Raw genomic sequence first — 22,771 nt, forward strand, 5'->3', positions numbered from 1 at the left:
GCCGCTTTTCAAGCTCTCCCCCGTCCCCAGATTACCACTCCATCTACATCGGGGTGCCGGTGCCGCGGGGGTACCGCAGGAAGCGGCGCCGCCGGAGGTCGCCGGGCTCCAGCCGGGACCGGAGCGAGAGCGAGCGGCCCTTCGAGCGCCACGACCACTCGGACACCGACGACGGCGGCCACGGCTGCTACGAGAGCGGCAATGACAACGCCAGCAGGACCAGTGAGTGCCTCGCGGCTCCCCCAAAAAATCCGGGAGAGCCTCCGGAGCATCGCCGAACCCGGGATTAAATCACCCCCTTCCCGGGTTTACTTTTCCCTGCGTGTCACAGGGTGGGAACTGGAGTGAAGTGGGGCTGTCCCGTCCCTTGGGAAGTGGCCGACGAGGAAATCGGCGTCCAGGGAGTGCAGACAAACCTCGGGCATCACACCTTGTTCCCGACAGGCTTTTGCCCGCGGCTTTGCCCGGTCTCGTTAAATCTCCTTTAGGATTAGAGCCCAGATTAACATTTCGAACAGCAAAACGGCTGCCGAGCCCTTGGGGTGGGTTTTTGCCACCCCCCTCCTATAGAAACATGCCTTCGGGTTTAGGTCCAGCTCACCTGAGCGGGCTCCACTTTTCTCTACGGGAGGAAAAGTTTTCCAGAGTTTTTCTGTGGCGTGGGAAGAGGTTTTTATTTGCAGCGGGCTCCGCTCGCAGCTCCTTCGTGGCTTTCGTGGAGCTTCCTCCTTTCCACAGGCACTAAATGCCACTGGGATAAAACCCTGGGCTGGTTTGGAGGGAGAAAAGTCGTTTTATGGAGGAAAATCACCCCAAAAATCTCAGAAATCCTCCTTATTTAGGCTATTTTTCCCTGAAAAAAATTTCTGCTCTGAGCTCCCCGGGGGATTTTCCCACCTCCTTCCAGGTGGGAAAGAAAAACCCTGCAGGAAATAACCCCAAAGGTGTGATTTCTGCCCTCCCAGCGTTTCGCCCTCCCCTTTCTCCCTCTCTCCATCCCACTGCCTCCCAGAGATCTCACCTCTCCCACTCGCATCTCGTCTGATTTGGTAACTTCCCGTCATGGGAGCCAAAGGGAAAGGAAAGTGCTTTATATTCTCTGTAATCTGCTCCTTAAGCCTTGGGAGTTTAACAAGCCTGAGTGGATAAAGGAGGAAGTTCGGGGGTTTGGTGGTTTTTGGTACCGAGCAGCGAAGGTTTGGTTTGGCCGGGAAGAAATGGGGGAAAAAATGGAAACAACTCCAGGTAGGATTTTTTCCCAGCATTTCATGGCAGCCGCCGTCGGGGGAGCAGGAGGGGGAAAAAAGCTCCAGGGTTTTTTTTTAGCTTTGTTTTTCCCTTGTAAAATCAACTTTTTCTCTTGTGAAAGCAGCCTGGGAGCTTGCAGGTGAACTCAGGGCACGGAGCTCGAAAGCTCATCCCTAAAATTAACTGGGGGAATTCTCAGCTCCCGTTGCTCCCCAGCAGAGGGGAAGTGGAAAAGGTGATATTTGGAGGGATAAAAGGTCTCCCAGATTTACGGGTTTCTCGAAAAAGAAAAGAGCATCTAATCCCATGGGATGTGCACCCCAGTCTCCTCTTTTTTTTGGGAGATGGTGACCCTTCTGATCCATGAAAAGCCAGGGAAAGGCTGTTATGGATCCAGAGGGACCATGAGAGCTGATGGTTAATGTGCTGGAGCCCTAAATCAGGCTTAGTCCTGCAAACCCCAAGCAGCACCACATTTCCCCATCCCTAATTTTATCCCCCCTTTTTTTTTTTTATTCTACCTTAAGCCAGAGTGGGAATTTCAGTTTGGAAAAGCGTCTCTGGGTCAGGTTTTCCTGCTGGATCAAAGCTGGGGGGTGAAGGGCTCTGCAGACCCAGGACTAAAGGAGGTTTAAATCATTCCAGCTGGTCTGTCCTGTCCCATTTCCCAAGGAAATGTGAGGTCTTGAGCGTGCAGAATTATCCCAAGTATCCCATATATATCCTATGTAACCTAAATATTCCCAGTGTTGATGCTGACCTGATTCTGTGGCTTTGGGCTCCACTTGGATCCACTGTGGCTTAAATCACAGTGGGGAATTGCAGGAATTGCAGCTGGAAGTGTTTTCCCATCCTAAAAATTAGTTCAGGGAGATCTGGATCTTCTCTGGGCACCCCTTGAACTGTGTCTTCAACAAACAGCTGCTGATTTTGGGGGGTTTGGGGGAGTTTTGGCCACTGCAGCAATTTTATTCTTGAGCTCCCAAAGGTGCCAAACCTTAAATGCCACTATCCAATATATCCTCCCAAGCAAATACCTGCTTCTTCCCAGAATTTTTGGGTGCTGGATCAAATTTCCAGGTGAAAAAAACCAAGCAGGGAGATGTGGATGCTTTCCCAGAGTTCTCCAGATGAATGAATCCCATGAATTTTGGCTGTGTGGCCAAGTAGATGCCACTATCCAATGTATCCCCCCAAGGAAGCACCTGCTGCCTCCCGGGATTTTCAGGTCTTGGATCAAACTTCCAGGTGCAAAAACCCAGCAGGGATTGCTGGGTGCTTTCCCAGGCTCCTCCAGGTGAACAAATTCCCTGAATTTTGGCTGCCAAGCCCTGCTGGTGCTGGTTTAACGAGGGGCTCTTGGCTCAGGTCACTGGGCAGAGGCTGACCCTGCTGGGAAGGTGTGGAAAGATGGATTTATTCCTTAAAATGTGGGAGGGTAAGGAGAAAAAAGCTAAAAAAAAAAAAAAAAAAGCTCATCCTGTCGAAGCTTCCCTTTCTCTTTTGGGGTTTCCACTGTTTCGAGGGTGGCACAGCCCTGAAACCCCAAAAGGAGTCACTGGGAAGACCCTCTGGAAGGGGGGAGAAGGAAGGATCTGCTCTTAAGCACCCAAGGAGGCAATTTGGGAAGAGTTGGGGTTAGCTACACCCAAACTGAGGCTGGGCAAAGCTCCAACCCCTCCTGCAGGATTGCAAATCCCCCTTTTTTCCCCAGTTCATCCAGAGATCCCCCCAAGGCAGAGATTTCCAGTGAACTCCCAATTCCTGTGGTTCAGCTCGTCCTATTTGGGGTGAATTTGGGGGTCTGGAGGAAGTTTAGGGTTTGGACTGTAGAGCAAAGGCTGAGGGGGGTGTGACCAGCATTGTACCCATTTCATCCTCCTTCCCAGAACAGCACTTAGGCTTAAAGAGCCTGAAACCCTCCAGGCAGGGAGCCCAGCTCTAAAATTAACAGGAATATTTAATAATCATAATAATGAAGCTTATGGAAATGAAGGAGGACTTGACAACAGGGCTTTAGTCTGGGTGGTGGGGCTTAGAGGGCTTAAGTGGTTAAGCAGGCTCAGCCTAAAGGGACATCCTCTTCTTCCAGGGCCCACACGACTTGGGGTCATCTCCTTTATGGGAGAAAAGGGCAATATTCCCATTTTTTCCTCTGCTCACACATTGAAATTTAATTACCTGCTTTTTTGGGGCACTTTATTACCCAACTTTCTTATTCCCAAGTTTGAAAACGGGAGGATTTTGCTTAAAAAAAAAAAAAAGAGACCTTTTTCCAAGCTGGGTTAATTCCTGTTGGTTTAGGATACTCGAGATTGTACTAAAATACAGCAATTTCCATGGATTTTAGGTTGATTTTAATCTCTTTGGAGCAACTGGGGACCATTCCCATCCACGGGGAGCAACTGGGGCACATCCAGGTTCATTCCCAGGTGTCTGATTCCTCCCCATGTCCAAAATGTTGAGGTTTTTCCTAGAAAATGGATGAAGAGGGTGAAAAGCAAATCCAACCAGGCTGGGTTTTTTGGAGGAGGTTCCGTCACCCTCCTGTGGGCTCCAGGAATTCCCTGGGGATGGAAAACCCTTTTCCCCCCAGTCAGGAGGTTGGTGGGTGAGGTGTTCCCGTGGGAAGCAGGAGGAAATAAGTGCCCTCCCCAGCCTGGCTGCAGGAAGTTGGGTTTTTCCAGCAGAAATTTGTGTTTTTCCCCTTCAAGGATTCACATTCTCTACGGGAACCCAGTGGGAAAAGGTGTGTTAAGCTCTTGTGCATCCCCATCCAGAGACTGTAAGGGTTTGGTTGCTGAGGGCAGGAGACTCTAACCTGACAAAAACAGGCTCCATGGCAAGGAAAAATGTGGGATACCCCTTGGAAACAAGGACCATAATGCTCCTGGAAGGGAATTTTGTGGTATTTTATATAGGGATGGCCACATTCCCAGCCTGGATGTATATTCCTTCCACTCACCCTTCCTACCATCATCTCAGAATTCCCCTGCTGGCTTCCACTCGTCCTTCCCCCCATCATCCCACATCTTTGCACAGGGATTTTGGGACAGGATTACTTGGAGTTTCCCACTCCTTAATGTCTCTCACCTCAAATATTTCCCTCAAAACCTCCGTACTTTTTACCCCAGGATGCCAAACAACCCTAAACTTCCTCCAGACCCCCAAATTCACCCCAAATAGGATGAGCTGAACCACAGAAATTGGGAGTTTGCTGGAAATCTCTGCCTTTGGGGATCTCTGGATGAACTGGTGAAAAAAAGGGGGATTTGCAATCCTGCAGCAGGGGTTGGAGCTTTGCCCAGCCTCAGTTTGGGTGTGGCTAACCCCAGCTCTTCCCAAATTGCCTCCTTGGGTGCTTAAGAGCAGATCCTTCCTTCTCCCCCCTTCCAGAGGGTCTTCCCAGTGACTCCTTTTGGGGTTTCAGGGCTGTGCCACCCTCGAAACAGTGGAAACCCCAAAAGAGAAAGGGAAGCTTTGACAGGATGAGCTTTTTTTTTTTCAGCTTTTTTCTCCTCTTATCTTCCCACTTTCTGAGGAGTTTTAAGGGGTGAATCCCTGGTTCACCATCCCCTCATCTCCCACGGATGTTAAACCTCTTTTCCCCCCTCAGTGTCTCCGGCTGCCGAACGTCTCCGCTACATCCTGGGGGAGGATGATGAGCCCCCCAATCCCACCCTTTTCACGGAGATGGACACCCTGCAGCACGACGGGGAGGAGATGGAGTGGAAGGAATCGGCCAGGTGAGGTGGGAAGGTGCTTTGGGGTCGGAAAAAATCGGGAAAAAAAATCCCCTCTTTAAACATGCCCGGGTGGAAACAGGAGCGGGGAATGAACATCTGTTCAAAAAGACATTCCTGAGTTAGGGAAATGCAGAGAATATGGTATTTTGGGGGATTGTCCTGGTTCTCCTCAGGGTCTGTCCTTGGATCAACCCCAGAGCTGGAGCTTTTCCCATTCCCAGTGACCAAAGTCCTGCAGAAAGGGCTGGGAGGGTAAAAAAAGGGGATAAGATGCTGGGAAAAGGGAGAATTAGATCTGGGAAATGGGAACAGAGGACATAAAGAACATTTTCCCAGGTTCCCCCTGCCCTCCCCTTTTTCTGCCTGGGCCAAGAGTGAAACTCTTCCCACCCTCCATCAACAATAATAAAACTCCACCTGCTCCATCTTTAATAAAATTATTGGAGGAGTTGCAAGTGGAATTTCCTTTACTGAATCAGGAGTTTACCCAAGGGAATAATCTCAAATCCAAGTGGGATTTTCTCTTCCTAACCTCAGTTTTGTAAAGGCCAGTGGGGTTGAGGCTTTTTGGGGGGAGCTTTAGGAAGGGAATCAGGGGTGCTGACAGGATCCCAACCCTTTACTTTCAGCAGCACATGTGGGATTTCCGAGTTTGGGCATGAAATTTCACCCTGGGGATTGGGAGGGATCAGGATCAGGCCCTGTGGATGCTCATCCTCCCTCCAGGGCTGGTTATTTGCATCACCAAAAATTTGGGAAGCTCATAAGCATCCTCCTGGTTGCCATCCCTGCTCAAACTCTACAGTGTGGGGGATGCTTCTGGTAAAATCCTTAATTTCTCCCTTATTTTTCCATAGGTCTGTATCTCCCCATCCTTCCCCACTCCCAAAAAAGCTTAGAGGGCAAAAAAAATCAATGTTTTTGGGGGAGATTTTCATCAAGGAGATATTGAGATGGAGGTTTCCAAGTTTCTGCTGGGAGGATGGAGGTTTTTGTATCCTTGCCCCCCAAAAAAAAAAGATTGGAGGGCAAAAAATCAATATGTTCATTGGGATTTTCATTGAGATTTTCATCAGGAAGGTCTGGAAATGGAGGTTTCTAAGTTCCTCCTTGGAGGATGGAGGTTTCTGTATCTATCCATCCTGTATCTATCTATCTATCCATTTCTGTATCTATCCATCCTTCCCCACTCCTCAAAAAAGCTTGGAAGGGAAAGAATCAATGTAGTTTTTTTGGATTTTCATTGGGGAGGGATTGAGATGGAGGTTTTCAAATTCCTCCTGGGAGGATGGAGGTTTTTGTATCCCCACTACTGAAAAAGGCTTGGAGGGCAAAAAAAATCTACATTTTCATTGGGTTTTTCATGAAGAAGGTCTGGAGATGGAGGTTTCCAAATTCCTTCTGGAAGGAGAGAGGGTTCTTTATAACCCACCCTTCCCCACTCCCAAAAAAAGCTTGGAGGGCAAAAAATCAATGTTTTTTGGGGGATTTTCATCAAGGAGGGATGGAGATGGAGGTTTCCAAGTTCCAGATGGAGGTTTCTGTATCTATCCATCCTTCCCCACTCACAAAAAAGCTTGGAAGGGAAAAAAATCAACATTTTCATTGGGATTTTTATGAGGGAGAGCTGAGGATGGAGGTTTCCAAATTCCTCATGGGACGAAGAAGGTTTTTGTATCCCCAGTACCCAAAAAAACTTGGAGAGCAAAAAGAAATCAACATTTTCATTGGGATTTTCATCAGGAAGGTCTGGAGATGGAGGTTCACACATTCCTTCTGGGAGGAGGGAGGTTTCTTTATCTACCCATCCTTCCCTACTCCAAATAAAACTTGGAAGGCAAAAAATCAATGTACTCATCGGGATTTTCACTGGGGAGGGATTGAGATGGAGGTTTCCAAATTCCTCCTGGGAGGGTGGAGGTTTCTCAATTCCCGATTTCCGCTCCCCGACGAGGAACTTCTTTAACCACAGGAGAGCAGCTCCACGGTGGGAACAGCAGGTGGGAGCAGCTCTAAATCCACAATAAATGGAAAAAAACCCCTGGCAATCCAGGCCCTGAGCCCAGCAGGGAGATGGGATTTTGCTGTAGCCTTGGCGAAAGTGTCACGGGATGTTGATCCTGGGAAAATGGCGCCGCTGGAAACGCGCCCTGAGTCCTGCACTCCGACCTGAGCTGCCACCCTGTCTGCTCCCTAATGACCCACTTTCCTCGGGAGAACGGGGCAAAAAAGAAAGAAAAAGTGACCTAATCGGCTTTGGGCTCCACGGGTGCCACGGCGGGAAGCTTGAACTGCCTTCCCATCAAAGCAGCGTTGTTGCAAGGGCTGGAGAAAGGGTTTCTCCAAAGAACTGGGATGGGAAGCCTTGGAACGACGAGAACTAGGCTTAAATATTGTAATTCTGGGAATATTTGGGGTTTTGTCCCTGACACAGACCATTCCTGGTGTTCCCAGGTAATATTTTGGGAGTTTAGGAAACCTCCCAAGCCTCCCCAGAGCGATTTGAGGAGGGGGAAGTCTGAGGGGCTGAGTTCACTGGTGGGGCTGAGAGGTTTGCCTTCACTTCACAATCGTGGAATCAGCACTTTAGGTGGTGGTATTATTGGATTTCTCCATCCCCATCCTGAATAACACTTGGTATTTTGTCTTTGGAGCAGCATTTTGATGCAGCTGATCTGACCCAGGGCTCTCCCCACCCTTCTCCTGCAGCGTTCCTGAGCCAGCAGCTGTTTCCCAAAACTTTTCTCCTCCCACATCCTCTCTGTCTGTGCCCTCTGGCGCAGCAGGAGCCAAAATCCCAGTTGTACCAGTTCAAATTTGTAAGGTTAAGCTCCGTGAAGGCTAATCCTGGAAGTCTCCTGGAAAGGAAAAGCAGCTTTCTTCCCCAAATCGATGTCACGCCAAGAGCTGCCCTTCCAGGAGCCTGAACCCTGTCCCCAGGGAGTTGGGAGAAATCAGCCACCATTCCCAGATTTGCTCTGAAGCCTTTGGTTTGTAAAATAAAGGAACAGAGGTGGAAGGGCTGATTTCCAGTGGTTGATTTCAAGGGTTTGCAAACCCTCTCGTCTCCCACCATGGGAATGAAGGGCCCAGGTTGAGGTCAGAGCGTTGCTAAGGAATTTGGGAATGCCCTGGTGTTTGCTCTCCTGGGTGCATGGCTGGTCCATGGAGGTGCAGGTCCTGGCTAAGGCAAGGTCATCTCCGTGGGAAAACCTCCCAAATCTCACAGGAGCGATTTGAGGAGGGGGAAATCCGAGGCATTGAGTTCACTGGTGGGGCTGAGAGGTTCGTCTCCACTCTGCAATCATGGAAGCAGCACTTTGAGTTATGATGTTATGGAATTTCTCCATTCCCATCCTGAACAAGAAGCAAAAATGTTGTGGAATGGATTAATCCAGGCTTGCAAATCCACCTGCAGAAAGGAAACTCCACGGAAAAAGCCACTCTCTTATTCCCTTCTCACCCACCTCTCCCGTTCTGTGCCCACTGCACTCTCGTTCCAGGTGGATCAAGTTTGAAGAGAAGGTGGAGGAAGGTGGGGAGAGATGGAGCAAACCCCACGTGTCCACGTTGTCCTTGCACAGCCTGTTCGAGCTGCGGACGTGCCTCCAGACGGGAACGGTGCTCCTGGACCTGGATGGCTACTCCTTGCCCCAAATTATAGGTAGGAGCTGGTGGAATTCCATTCCAAACCACCTTTCGCCCGTGTCCCGAAGTGCTGGGAGTGGATTTAAATATATTTACTGCTCCATAAACCAAGTTATGTGGGAATAAGCAAAGACAGGGGTTGAGAGCCACCGATTTGCTTCAAGAATTGTTGTCCTGAGCACTCTGGGGGGGTTGCAGTGGGGTAACCCGTGGGCCTCCCTTGCAGATGATGTCATTGAGAAGCAGATCGAGGATGGTCTGCTCAAGCCAGAGCTGAGGGAGAAGATAAGCTATGTGCTCCTGAGAAAGCACCGCCACCAAACCAAGAAGCCAATCCACCGGTCCTTGGCCGACATCGGGAAATCCGTCTCCTCCAACACAGGTGAGTCCTTGGGGTCCAACCTGGTTGCACCCTTGAGTCTTGGGGAAGAATTTCTCAGAAGGAAAGGGGGAAACCCAACCATTTGGGACACTCAATTGTTTACTGTATTGAGAAGGACCCAGAAAGTTCTGCTGCTGGTGGGTGTAAGGGCAGGGGGTCACTGGGAACTGGAAGCTGAAGAAGGGTTTGCTGAGATGGACGAGGTTGTGTGAGGAGAACGTTGTTGTGTGAGGGACAACATCACTGTGTGAGGACAACGTCATTGTGTGAGGGGAAATGTCATCATGAGAGGGACAACATCGTTGGTTGAGAGACAACATCGCTGACTGAGGGACAATGTTGTGTGAGGGACAATGGCACTGAGTGAGGGATAATTCTGTGGTGTGAGAACCATGTCCTCGTGTGAAGGGATGTCACTGTGAGAGGGACAATGGCCCTGTATGAGGGACAATATCACTGTGAGATGGAAAACGTTGTTGTGTAAGGGACAACATCGTTACGTAAGGGACAACATTGTTGTGTGAGGGAAAATATCATCGTGAGAGGGACATTGTGTAAGGGGCAGTGGGAGAGCACAATATCATTGTGTGAGGGACATCACTGTGTGAGGGACAACGTCATCATGTGAGGGACAACATCACTGAGTGAGGGACAACATCATCATGTGAGGGCAATGGCATTGTGTGAGGGACAATGTTGTCGTGTGAGGGACAATGTGAGAGCACAACGTTGTTGTGGGAGGGACAATGATATTGTGTGAGAGACAATGTCGTTGGTTAAGGGACAAGTCGTTGGTTAAGGGACAATGTTGTCGTGTGAGGGACAACATCTGTGTGAGAGACAATGTCACTGTGAGAGGGACAATGTCACTGTGTGAGGACAGTGTCCATGTAAGGACAACGTCATGCTGTGAGGGACAATGTTGTTGTGTAAGGGATGTCATTGTCAGGGGACAATGGCATTGTGTGGGGGACAATGTCCTTGGACAGTGTCATTTTGTGAGAAGAGTGCCATTGCGTGAGCAATGTCATTGTGTGAGGGACAACATCATTTTGTGAGGGAAAATGTCATTTTGAGAGGGACAATGACATTGTGTGAGGGAAAATGTCATTGTGAGAGGGACAATGACATTGTGTGAGGGAAAATGTCATTGTGAGAGGGACAATGACATTGTGTGAGGGACAATCCCATTGTGTGAGGCACAATGTCACCATCTGGGGACAATCCCACTGTATGGGGCACAGTGTCATTGTGTGGGGACAGTCCCACTGTGTGAGGCACAGTGTCACCGTGTGGGGACAATCCCACTGTATGGGGCACAGTACCATTGTGTGGGGACAGTCCCACTGTGTGAGGCACAGTGTCACCGTGTGGGGACAATGCCATTGTGTGAGGGACGATATCATCATGTGAGGACAATCCTACTGTGCGAGGGACAACGTCACCATGTGGGCACAATGCCACTGTGTGAGGCACAATGTCACCATGTGGGGACAATGCCACTGTGTGAGGGACAACGGTGCTGGCGGTCTCTTGGCCAAGGGGTTTTCTGGCACAGCAGCCCACAGACAAATCCAGTCTGCTCGGCGGCTGAACCCACCTATTTTTGAGCCATTATAAAAGGGGATTTGTTTGCTTTTACGCCTGATTATTTTCTTAGGTTTAAATGGAGGTCACTTGGTGGAGCTCGGGATTTGCCAGGTCTCAGTTGCTCCCCGGGGAGACTGAAACAGCGGCGCCCAAGCTGCAGATGGGAGAGGCCATCAATAATATTCCCACCCCGTGGGCATTCCCATGTCTCAGAGCAGCCATCATCCATGTCCAGGACTGCGTATTTGAGCCAAGATTTACCCAAAGCCTTCAAAACAGAGCCTGGCTTGGAAATGTGATTATTCCCTTACTGAGGTGATGGCACCTCTTTGAGTTTGGAAATGATGGTCACTGGAAGGAGCAGAGGGTTCTCACATGTTTCTTGTGCCAGTGGCAGCTCCGTGATTGATCTTGGAATAAACAAGACATTATTATTTTTGTTGGGTTTAACAACAAAAAAAAGGAGGAGGGATGATGTAGTTGCAGCTGGTACCTTGAAGAGGTGCAGAGCAGCCTGACACAACCGGTCCAGATGGTTCTCCAAAAGGAAAACCCAGTTTTGGGAGTTGAAGAGGTTTCCTGAGAAAATTCTGGGCTTAGCACAGAAAATCCATGGAGGAAGGGAAAGTACTTGTGTCAAGTAATTCAGCTTAAACAGCTGAGATTAACAAATGGACCTCATCACCAGTTTAGGGAGGAGAAACATGAGACTTGGTGGTGGCCAACGTAAATGTTCTGAAGTGTGAAGTTCATGGCAAAATTCAAGGGCAGGTTTCTTTGGAGAATTATTAGATTAAAAAACCAAATAAAGTTTTGGGTCTTCCTAAGTAACAGAAATTGCATTTCTGGACCTACTGGTAGCTGGATAAAGACTATTGATGAGGCCTGAGGTGGTGCAGGAAGATTTGGGGAGCAGGAAGATTTGGGGTAAGACAGTGTTTTCCTTAACATTCCCTGATTGCCAACAGGAAAATTCCTACAGGTGGGATAAAAGTGCAAATGACAGTAGGAGAGCAAATCAAATTTTTGGTGTCTTGGTGCCAGAAGGGTAATGTGTGTGTTGATGTTCAGCCTGGTCTTTGGCCTTCAGCACCACCCAGCCTTCCCCATGGCTCCTCTAACAACTCCTTTCTCCCAGCCCACAGCTCTGTCCAAGGAATTATTAGATTAAAAAGAGAAACAAATTTTTAAGTCTCTCTAATTGCTCTTCTGAACCCATTGATGGCCTTGAAGGGAGTGGTGGTTGGGTGTGAGGTGGTGCAGGAAGATTTTGGGGAGCAGGAAGATTTGGGATAGGGCAGTTTATTCTTAAATTTCCCTTAACATTCCCTTGTTGCCAATGGGAAAAATCCTATGAGTGGAATAAGAGTGCAAACAGGAGTAGGAGGTAAAATCAAACTTCTGGTGTTTTGGTGCTGGAAGGGTCATGTCTGTGTTCAGCAACTGATTTTCAGCCTGGTCTGTTGCCTTCAGCACCACTTGACATTCCCCATGGCTCCTCTAACAGCTCCTTTCTCCCAGCCCACAGCCCTGCCCAGGGAATTATTAGATTAAAAAGCCAAATAAAGTGTTGAGTTTTCCTCATTGACAGACCCATTGATAGCCTTGGAGGGAGCACTGGTTGGGCGTGGGGGTGTGCAGAAAGATTTGGGGAGCAGGAAGATTTGGGGTAGGACAGCTTATTCTCATATTTCCCTTAACATTCCCCTGTTTCCAGTGGGCAAGTTCCTGTGGGTGGGACGAAAGTGCAAGTGAGAGTAGGAGGGAAAATCGAAATTGCCGGTGTTTCGGCGCCGGAAGGGTCGCGACCGTGTTGAGCAATGGATTTGCAGCCTGGCCTCTTGCCTTCAGCACCACCCCAAGGTTCCCCCTGGCTCCTCTAACATCTCCTCTCTCCCAGCCCGCAGCCCCGTCCGGAGCCCAGCCACCGGAGCCGCCTTCCACCGCTCCACCGAGGACCTGCGGATGCGGCAGAGCGCGAGCTACGGCCGCCTGCGTAAGATGGGGGGACAGCCCTAAAATTAGTGTGGAGAACCAAAAAAAAAATCAAGTTGGAGTATTGGAGTGGGCGGTTTCAATGAGAAGGGGTCCCACCACGGCCGTAATGAGGTGGTTTGTGTGAAAATTGATGTTGAAAGAACTCAGAGTCGTGGAATCATCAAGGCTGGAAAAGCCCTCTAAGATCATGACAGAATATTCTGAGTTGGAAGGGACCCACGGGGATCACTGAGTTAGAAGTGACCCTCACGGATCAACTTTTGGGTGAATGGCCCACACAGGGGTTGAACCCATGCCCTTGGCATTATTAGGACCAAGTTTTAACCAGCTGAGCTCATCCCGAGCTCAAGTCCGACTGTTAATGCAGCGCTGTCAAGTTCACCACTAAACTGACTTGGACTCAGTGATCCTTGGGGGTCCCTTCCAACTCAGAATATTCCGGCATTCTGTGAAACCCTGTCCCCAAGTGCCACATCCACAAGTTTTTTGAACACTGCCAGGGGTGGTGACTCCACCAGTTTCTCAGCGAAGGCATTTTTTCCTAATTTTTGGGATTTCCTCTTGTTGCATCTGGTTTGGAAGCCCAGCTACAATAAATAATAAATAATACAGTAATAAATAATGTTTAATTTCTTTGCACAAAGCACTCCCACTATGTTTTCTCCTCGCACATGGGGTGATTTCCTCACCTCCTCTCCCTCCTCTCCCTCAGGTCACGCGCAGAGTCGGAGCATGAACGACATCTCGGACACGCCAAGCACCGACCAGGTAACCACCCCAAAAACCTCAGAGCAGTGCCATGAGGGGAGTCTCCACCATACCCCTGGTGGGGTTGTTCCCATCCAACCATCCAACCCCGAGATGGGGTTGTTCCAATCCAACCCCGAGATGGGATTGTTCCCATCCAACTCCATCTCTGTGATGGGGTTGTTCCCATCCAACTCCATCCCCGAGATGAGGTTCCCTTCCAACTCTATCCCTGTGATGGGGTTGTTCCCATTCAACCCTATCTCCACCACGGGCTTGTTCCCATCCAACCATCCAACCCCAAGGGATTGTTCCCATCCAACCATCCAACCCCATGGGATTGTTCCCATCCAACCATCCAACCCCAAGGGATTGTTCCTATCCAACCATCCAACCCCATGATAGGGTTGTTCTCATCCAACCATCCAACCCCATCCCCATGATGTGATTGTTCCTATCCAACCATCCAACCCCATGGAGCTGTTCCCATCCAACCCCATGGGGTTCTTTCCATCCAACCATCCAACCCCATGATGGGACTGTTCCATCCCAACCTAAGGGAAGGTCCATGGGAGCCTTGCGTGGCCTTGCCTGCTCCACTCAAATTCCTAATTAGAGAATTCAGTGCCTGTATTGATCCCTGTGAACTTTGTGGGGAAGCTGTGTCAGAAATCACACCTGTGCTTGCAAGTTCAACAAGGAATTGGGGATATGCGAGGACACCGATGGAGCTCGAAATCCTTGGGGTGGAGAAAAAAATTCCTTAAAATCTTTAGGTAGGAAAGGTGCTTGGAAGAGTGAAGGGATCCCTAAACAGCCTTTGCTTGGTAAGGGCAGGTTGCAGAGGATAAATCCCATCCAAGCACTTGGGTTTCAGGGCAGGTTGCAGGGGGTAAATCCCATCCAAGCACATCCCGTGCAAACATGGATTCAGCTCTGGAGAGAAGGGTCTGGAAATAGGGCTGGGCTCCGTTTTTCCCTCTATTTGGTTCCTTAATGCAAAGCTCAGCTGAGAGGACATCAAGGGCTTTTCCATGAGGGAGCTGGGAAGGAGATCCAGCTGCTCAGGCAGTTTGCAGGCAGATACCTGCTTGGAATGCAGGATCAGTAGCATTTTGTGCCGTTCTTTTCCTGGATGTCCTGTCCCCATCCCAGGCTCTTTATCTGGGAACTGCTGATGCATTATATGGGCTTTGCTTTGTTTCTGTCTGTGCATGATTTCAGCATAAAACCAAAGGGAAAATTCCTGGCAATGTGGGTTTTTAGGGGATGATATGGGATAGCAACTTGCTTTTCCCCAGGGATGTCCTTGCTGGCCTTACCTGGGGTGATGCAATTTAGCCAAGGCTGGAAATCCATGTGTTGCTGGGAGCCACAGGACAGGGATGCCATGACATCAGGGCAGCAGAAGGTTTCCAGGGCACATTCCAAAATGAATCAATCCAGCTGCCCACCGAGGAACCCCAAAAATCACCTCCAGCGATGGGATTTGGAGGGTTAATCCCAAAATATGCAAAGCATTTAGGTTTAATCGCCCTATTAGACCCACTACAAAGGGACTTTTTAAGTGTTACATGAAGCTTAGTGGTCAGTGTTAACTCCTGCTCTTATTCCAAGCTGCAGTGGAGGAGTTGCTTTATTATTATGATTTTTTTTTCCATTTGGATTTAAAAGATTAGGAAGGGGAGAGCTCCTGCCCAGCTCACATGCCTCCCCTCATGCTGCCATATAGATTAGAATAACACCCTGCCTGGGTTGGTATTGAACCCTTTTAGACTCATAATGAAAGAGCTGCAGGGGAGAAGAGACCTGGGGAACAAATCCATGAATGAGGCTTCCTACTTCCATTATTTGTTCCTGCTCCCAGGATGAGGCTGGGGAGGAATGAGCCACAAAAACCTCAGTGCCACAGGGCACTGAGGGGTGTTTCTGTGTTGTGCAGGATTTTGGGGGACCCCGGGGCTGCAGGGCTGAAAATAGACTGCAAAAATGCATTTTGACTTGCTCCAGGATCCCTGGGGTTTTTGGCTCAGATGTTCCACGGGGGGATTTCATGGAGTTTTCCATGCACAGACCCCAGAGCAGCAAAGCCCCTTTTCCAAACCCGTTTTCCTGCGGAGCCCTGAGGGTGTGGTTTGGAGCTAATCTTGGCTTAATGATGTTTCTGAGTAATGAAGAAATCCAGCTTTATGAATTTTTCCTGGCTTATTCTTGGGTGTGGCTCTGGAATCCCCACCTCTGGGAGTCCTGGGACCGCCAGAGATGAAGGAGGTTTGAGCTTTTGTAGTCGGGGGGTGTGGAAAAGAGCGGGAAACTCCAAATTTTTGGCAACCCACCTTTGTCTCTCCGTCAGCTGAAGAACAAGTTCATCAAGAAGATCCCCAAGGACGCAGAGGCCTCCAATGTTCTGGTGGGAGAAGTGGAGTTCCTGGAGAAGCCCTTTGTGGCTTTCGTGCGGCTCCTCCAGGCGACAATGCTGGGAGGGGTGACAGAGGTGCCCGTGCCCACCAGGTGAGTGGAATTCCTTGGCGTCCAAAGCACTGAGTGGCCTCATAACACGGATGGCGGTGGCCCAAGGTTGCCAACACAGCACCTTCCCCTTCCCAGATTCCTCTTTATCCTCCTCGGTCCCGCGGGAAAAGCCAAATCCTACAACGAGATCGGCAGAGCCATCGCGACTCTCATGGTGGATGACGTGAGTAGATGCCACACTCAACCCTCCTTGGGGACCCCCTTGCTCAGAACCCAGGAAAAAAAAGCAATTTTCATCCTATCACCCCAAAAAAATGAAATCCCGTAGTGATGTGAGACATGTGGGTGCTGGATACCCCTCCCAGGCTGACACCCCTCCTGTGCCCACCCCCAGCTCTTCAGTGACGTTGCCTACAAAGCCCGGGACAGAGAAGACCTGATTGCTGGCATAGATGAGTTCCTGGATGAAGTCATCGTCCTGCCACCCGGAGAGTGGGACCCCAACATCAGGATTGAGCCACCCAAAAAAGTGCCCTCGGCTGAGAAGAGGTGGGTGGGAGGTGTGGCACTGGACCACCCCTGTGCCTCCTGCTGTGGAGATGCTGGAGGGCATCACCTTGGCTTGCCTTCATTCCCAGAAATAACCTCTGCAAATGTTCCAGAAACGCTGATTTTCAGCAATTTTTGCCCCCAGAGCTGTTTCCACTTCGCAAGGACAGCTCCTAGCAGGAGGTGTCCCTGCCCATGGCAGGGGGTGGAACAAGATGGTCTTTAAGGTCCCTTCCAACCAAACCATTCCATAATTCCGTGAAAATCTTCATTAACCACCAGCATTGAGCAAATCCAGCTCTTGATCTTCCCAAGGTCACCCCAAGCCCAAGCTCTGGTGCAGGCAGAGCTGCACCATGGCCTTGGGTGCCAGTAGCAGTGTCTCTGTCCCGCAGGAAATCGGTTTTCTCCCTGAACGAGGTGGGGCAGATGAACGGCACGGCCGGAGGGGCCGGGGCTGGGGGAGGAGGAGGAGGCAGCGAGGACGGGGAGATGCCTGAAGTTCATGAAATCGGGGAAGAGCTCGCGTGGACCGGCAGGTGAGCAGGAACCCAGCACCCAAAAACCTCCTGGAGGTGCCAGTACCCACCAGCATCTCCTGCTGGATCATCCCGTGGTCTCCTGGGGCATGGAGAGGTGAAACCCTTTTGGGCACAGAGGGGTGAAGTCCTTTGGGGCAGGGAGGGGTGAAATCCTCTTGGAGAACAGAGGGGTGAAACCCTTTTGAGCACAGAGGGGTGAAATCCTTTGGGGGCACAGGGGAGGGAAATTCTTTTGGGCACAGAGGGGTGAATATATAAATTATATATATATATATATATACATATAAAATATATATATAAATATATAAATATAATATATATGAATATATAAATATAAAAAATATAAAATTAAATATATTTATAAATAAATATAATATTGAATATATTATTAATTTATTAATTAATATTATTAATTTATAAATATACATTGATAATTATAAATAATTAATAATTATAAATATATAATTTTAATTATATAATGTATATATATACATGTATAAATATATATATAATTATATAATGTATATAATGTATAATTATAAATATGCATTAATATTAATATATACATTAATATATATATGTATATATTTATATCTCACAACTACCCAGAGAAGCTGTGGCTGCCCCTTCTCCAGAAGTGTCCCAGGCCAGGTTGGATGGGGCTTGGAGCAACCTGGTCTAGTGGGAGGTGTCCCTGCCCATGCCACGAAGCTAAATGGTCTTTAGGTTCCTTCCAACCCCACCCATCCCGTGGTTCTATGGCTCAATTTTGGTGGAAGTCACGTGCAGCTGGTGGTGTCTCCCCAGGTTTTGTGGTGGCCTCTATTTGGATATCAAGAGGAAGCTGCCCTGGTTCCCGAGCGACTTCTACGAAGGTTTTCATATCCAGTCCATCTCTGCCATCCTGTTCATCTACCTGGGCTGCATCACCAATGCCATCACCTTCGGGGGCCTGCTGGGGGATGCCACGGACAACTACCAGGTCAAGTCCAAGGAAAGGGGGTCACTTTGGCTTGGGAACAGAAATCTGGAATGGGTTGGGGTTTCCCCTCCTTATGCCATGCCAAGGGCACAAATGCCAGGGCTGGAAATTCATCCCCAGGTGGGGCTGGCAGTCCTGAAACACTTTTGGGATGGGATGGGATGGGATGGGATGGGATGGGATGGGATGGGATGGGATGGGATGGGTAGGGTTTTCCCCTCCTTGTGCCATGCCAAAGCCACAAATGCCAGGGCTGGGAATTCATCCCCAAGTGGGACTGGCAGTCCTGAAATACTTTCAGGATGGGAAAATCCACCTCAGTGGGACAACCAACGGGACAATGGTCCCAACCATCCCACACGGGTCCAAGCCAAGGTCCTTCATTCCCACCTCCATGTGGGGTGTCCGTGGGGATGTAACTGGTGCAGCACCACCATAACCCCAGGTCTTCTCCACCCCCAGGGTGTCATGGAGAGCTTCCTGGGCACGGCCATGGCAGGCTCCATGTTCTGCCTCTTCGCTGGGCAGCCCCTCATCATCCTCAGCAGCACCGGCCCCATCCTCATCTTCGAGAAGCTGCTCTTCGACTTCAGCAAGTAGGTGCTGGGTGATCCCAGGGGCAACTGGGTGTTATTGATCCAGCTATTAAAATTATTGGAGAGAGGCCTCTGCTCGAATTAAGGTGCAAATGAGACCGTGTGCCCAAGTCAATAGGACAGATTTTACTGAACAGTAAAAAGTGAGGCAGAGAGACGGATACAGTGAAATAGGGAAAAGGAGGGGAAGAAAGAGAGACAGAGAGAGATTAAGTAGTGTCTTAGTTTAACAAGATTGCAATTTAGAAATTAAGGAACTTCAGATGGAAGTGTGGAAAAGGAAAAAGAACAGCCTTTTATTAACAAAAATCTGAATGAACAACAAATGGTGCAACCAAAAACTTTTGGAAGAGAAAAACGAAGTCCCAATTCCCCAGGTAGGGGGGAGAAACCCGCGGCAACCTGGGGCTGGGGGGAAGGAGGGGAAACTCTCCTGGCAGTTCAACAGCTGCTCACAGCCCCCTGTGCCCACAGCCAGCAATGAAAGAGTCCTTTTTACCACAAACAGTGCGAAGGCAGAACACCTCGCTCTGAGATGGGTCACTCTCTCTCTCTCAGTCTTTCTCACCTGGAGTGCTGTGTCCAGTTCTGGGCCCTCAGCTCAGGAAGGACATGGAGGGGCTGGAGCAGGGCCAGAGAAGGGCAACGAGGCTGGGGAAGGGACTGGAGCACAAGTGCTGTGAGGAGAGGCTGAGGGAGCTGGGGGGGCTCAGCCTGGAGAAGAGGAGGCTCAGGGGAGACCTCCTCACTCTCTGCAACTCCCTGCCAGGAGGGGGGAGCCAGGGGGGGTTGGTCTCTTTTCCCAGGCAACCATCAGCAAGACAAGAGGGCTGGGTCTGCAGCTGTGCCAGGGGAGGGTTAGGTTGGAGATCAGGAAGAATTTCTTTGCAGAGAGGGTGCTCAGCCCTTGGAATGGGCTGCCCAGGGAAGGGGTGGATTCTCCATCCCTGGAGGTTTTTAAGCAGAGACTGGATGTGGCATCAGTGCCATGGGCTGGGACCCACGGCGGGGTTGGATCAAGGGTTGGACTGGATGATCTCAGAGGTCCCTTCCAGCCCAGCTGATTCTGGGATTCTGTGATTCTGTGATTCTCCACGAGGTGTCCCATGGGGAAAAAAGATTTCCTCTCAGGAAAAGGAAAGGAAGCCACCAAAACTGAGTCCCCCTCCCCTGCTCTATCCGGTCGGCCAACAAAACCCAAAAACCTCCAAACCAAAAATCCCCCAGCAGTGTCCCCCCAGCCACACTTGTGGAAGATCCCCCCTGTCCCTGCTCTCGCTGCCCCGCACCCCTTCCCTGACTCCCCCATCCCAGAAGAAACAGTTGGGGGAGGGAAGAAATTCCAACATCTCTTTTCAAACCTATGACAAATAGAAAATGTGTCACCACTCTGTGGAACTTGACAGTGTCCCACGGTCCTCTTCTTCTGGTCTTCTCAGTGGCGAAGGTCCCACAAGGCACAAAGCCCAGTGGATTAATTTACGTTCAGGAGATACCAGGCACCTCCCCTGGAGGGGGGAAGCTTCACAGACTCTTGCAACAGGCTCTGGATTTGTTGCCTCACTTGGATCTCCTGCAGTCCCCTGGTGGTGGGAGGCCTCAGAAATGAGTCTGGGGGGAGCTCTGGGGGTCTTTTATGATTTATGACCCTTCTCAGCTGCCTTTCACATCAATGTCCCATGTGCACGTGGTCTTCCTGGAGCAGGAGAGGGGGTTACTCCCCAGCAGCGCTGTTTTGTGTGGAGAGATTTCACCGTCACACACCCAAACCCCTTCTCCTCCGCCCGCTGAGCCCAACTAGGGCTGATCCTCATGCTGAGTTTGGCTTCCTTTGTGGACACATTCTTCTTCCCTGAGCCCTGTTTGCCTCTCCTTAGACCTGAGATAATTGGAGAACAGTCTTATCTCAAGTCTCACACTCCAAATTCTGGTCAGGAGGCACGTTTGGGAGGGGGGTTTGCTTTGGTGGTCCCAGATGGACAGTTGCTTCCTTGCAGTTTGACAAAAAGTCTCTCCATGATTTCGACAATGTTTAAGGCATTAAACAACATTTCAGCCTCTCACACCATCCATGCCAGGACGGGAGATGTCCTCCAGCCCACGGCGTGGTCTCATGGTGTTGCTCTTTCCTTATCCCAATTTTCAGAGGCAACGGCATCGACTACATGGAATTCCGCCTCTGGATTGGGCTGCACTCGGCCCTACAGTGCCTTATCCTGGTGGCCACGGATGCCAGCTTCATTATAAAGTACATCACACGCTTCACAGAGGAAGGCTTCTCCACCCTCATCAGCTTCATCTTCATCTACGATGCCATCAAGAAGATGATCGGGGCCTTCAAGTACTACCCCATCAACTCCGACTTCAAGCCCGACTACGTGACCATGTACAAGTGCGAGTGCATTGCTCCCGACCCAGGTGAGTACACCTCCTCCTCGGGGCTGGCCAGGGAACGGGAGCGGGGTGGGAGGGTCCTGTCGTGGATAAATCCCGCCGGATCGCTGGCCAAGGACGTGGGAAGAGGCAACAACCTCGTCAGTGTGTGGTGGAGAGACATTGTCCTCACCCTCCTCCTCTGAGGGGGATTCTGAAGGTGGGAGAAGAGCCTTATCCCTCATGGATGAACATGGCAGTGCCTTCTGGGACACAGCAGATGGTGCCAAGGGGAGAGACTCATCGTCATCCTCCTCTGAGGGTGATTTTGAAGATGGAAGATGCACCTTTATCCCCCATGGATCAACATGTTGGTGCTTTCTGGGACACAGTGAACGGTGCTGAGTGGAGACACCTCGTCCTCATCCTCCTCTGAGGGTGATTTTGAAGATGGAAGAAGAGCCTTGTCCCCCATGGATGGACATCTCGGTGCTTTCTGGGACAGAGTGAATGGTGCTGAAGAGTCAGGATCTCAGCCTGGAGCAGCCAGACCTGGATGGATAAGGAGGAAATACAGAAAAAAAAAGACATTTTAGATCATTCATTCCAACCTGCTGCTGATGGGAACTTACTTTCCAGAAAACACCTGGAGTAGTTTTGTCCTCTCCCAGGTCTGGGACACCCCGGGATGTCCCAGTTGGGTGTGCAAACCCACATGGACTGATTTTTCTCCTGGTTTTTGCTCCTTTTCAAAAAGGAGAGGCAGTTGGGTTCTGAGCAGATGGTCTTTCAATGGCTCCCCTGGTTTTGCTCTTGGATAGACATCCTGGATGACCCATAATCCAAATTGTGCAGCTCAGATGCTCCTGAAGGAAGCACCTGGAAGGGAGGGGAGATTTTGGGCAGTGACCACCTGCTCTCAGAGGAGCTGAATTGATTTAAAAAGTCTAAATAATAACAGTCTGGGGGAGTATCAGCTACAGACAGAGAAGGCTGGTGAGGAATGAAGGTGATGGTGAAGCTCTTCCCAGAACTTAAAGCATCCAAGACTTTCCACCCAACATGCTCCCAATACCATTCCAAGGAGACACTTGACCTCCATGATGGGAATAACGTGTGTTTGGTTTAATTTTGTATTTTTGCTCAATTCCTGCTCATCCACCGCCTGCGGAGTGACGCCGTCCCTCGGGATCTGAAAGCCTGGAGGAGCCCCCAGAGCCAACACAGTTTCTTCCAAATGAACCCCCCAGATCTGACCTGCGGGAGGGCGAAGGCTCAACGTAATTCCCGGGAGCTGAAATACCCCGATGGGAGCCGTGACCACCCACCCCTGTGTGCCGGAACCTGCCCGGCAGCACCCGCTGCCTCGGCCGAAGGCAGGAGGAAGGCGAAGCCCTCAGCCTCCAGGGAGGTTTCCCCCTTTTCCAAGCCCTCATCCCGAGAAAATCCCGAGCAACCGAGAGGCATTTGCACCCCAAAAACCTCCAACCTCTTTGCAACCCATTCCTCGCCCTCGCTGCCCAAGGCAGGGGTTTTCCACATTGGATTTTCCACTCCTCTAGATAATGAGAAATTCTGTTTATTATTCCCCCCTCCATCCTTTTTTTTTTTTAATCATCCTTTTTTTTTTAATTAGCTCTGATTTTTGATCATTATAACTGATTTGTCCCATATTTGTCTCTGCTGCACACATCAATTTGGGCTGATTTCAATCTCAAGTGAGTATCACCTTCTAAATATTAAAACTATTTTAATATTTGATACTCTTCCCCCGTGAGGGTTTTGTTGTTATTTTTTTTTCCATGTATTTTACTTTTCTCTCTCTGCTAAAAGGGTTTGTGTAGAGCCCTTAAGGGTCCTCTCTTAAATACCACCAGCGCTGTGCTGCCCTTTAAGTT

At 49.8% G+C, this 22,771-nt stretch overlaps 1 protein-coding gene across 1 annotated transcript in view; it reads left to right on the forward strand.

Moving 5' to 3' along the window:
* Nucleotides 1-22,771, forward strand: part of SLC4A5 (solute carrier family 4 member 5) — a 39,619-nt gene that overhangs the window by 1,710 nt on the left and 15,138 nt on the right. Inside the window, exons 2-14 of the mRNA XM_051811958.1 lie at nucleotides 31-222; nucleotides 4,865-4,994; nucleotides 8,498-8,658; nucleotides 8,869-9,024; nucleotides 12,515-12,610; nucleotides 13,325-13,380; nucleotides 15,713-15,870; nucleotides 15,967-16,054; nucleotides 16,226-16,380; nucleotides 16,776-16,919; nucleotides 17,730-17,904; nucleotides 18,367-18,500; nucleotides 20,647-20,918. Coding sequence (XP_051667918.1) covers nucleotides 31-222; nucleotides 4,865-4,994; nucleotides 8,498-8,658; nucleotides 8,869-9,024; nucleotides 12,515-12,610; nucleotides 13,325-13,380; nucleotides 15,713-15,870; nucleotides 15,967-16,054; nucleotides 16,226-16,380; nucleotides 16,776-16,919; nucleotides 17,730-17,904; nucleotides 18,367-18,500; nucleotides 20,647-20,918 — 1,917 coding nt within the window. The remainder of the gene's footprint in view (nucleotides 1-30; nucleotides 223-4,864; nucleotides 4,995-8,497; nucleotides 8,659-8,868; nucleotides 9,025-12,514; nucleotides 12,611-13,324; nucleotides 13,381-15,712; nucleotides 15,871-15,966; nucleotides 16,055-16,225; nucleotides 16,381-16,775; nucleotides 16,920-17,729; nucleotides 17,905-18,366; nucleotides 18,501-20,646; nucleotides 20,919-22,771) is intronic.

The sequence above is a fragment of the Manacus candei genome, unplaced genomic scaffold (genome assembly GCF_025592945.1).
Source record: "Manacus candei isolate 608988 ecotype Guabito, Panama unplaced genomic scaffold, ASM2559294v1 h1tg000084l, whole genome shotgun sequence".
NCBI classification, from domain to species: Eukaryota; Metazoa; Chordata; class Aves; order Passeriformes; family Pipridae; genus Manacus; species Manacus candei.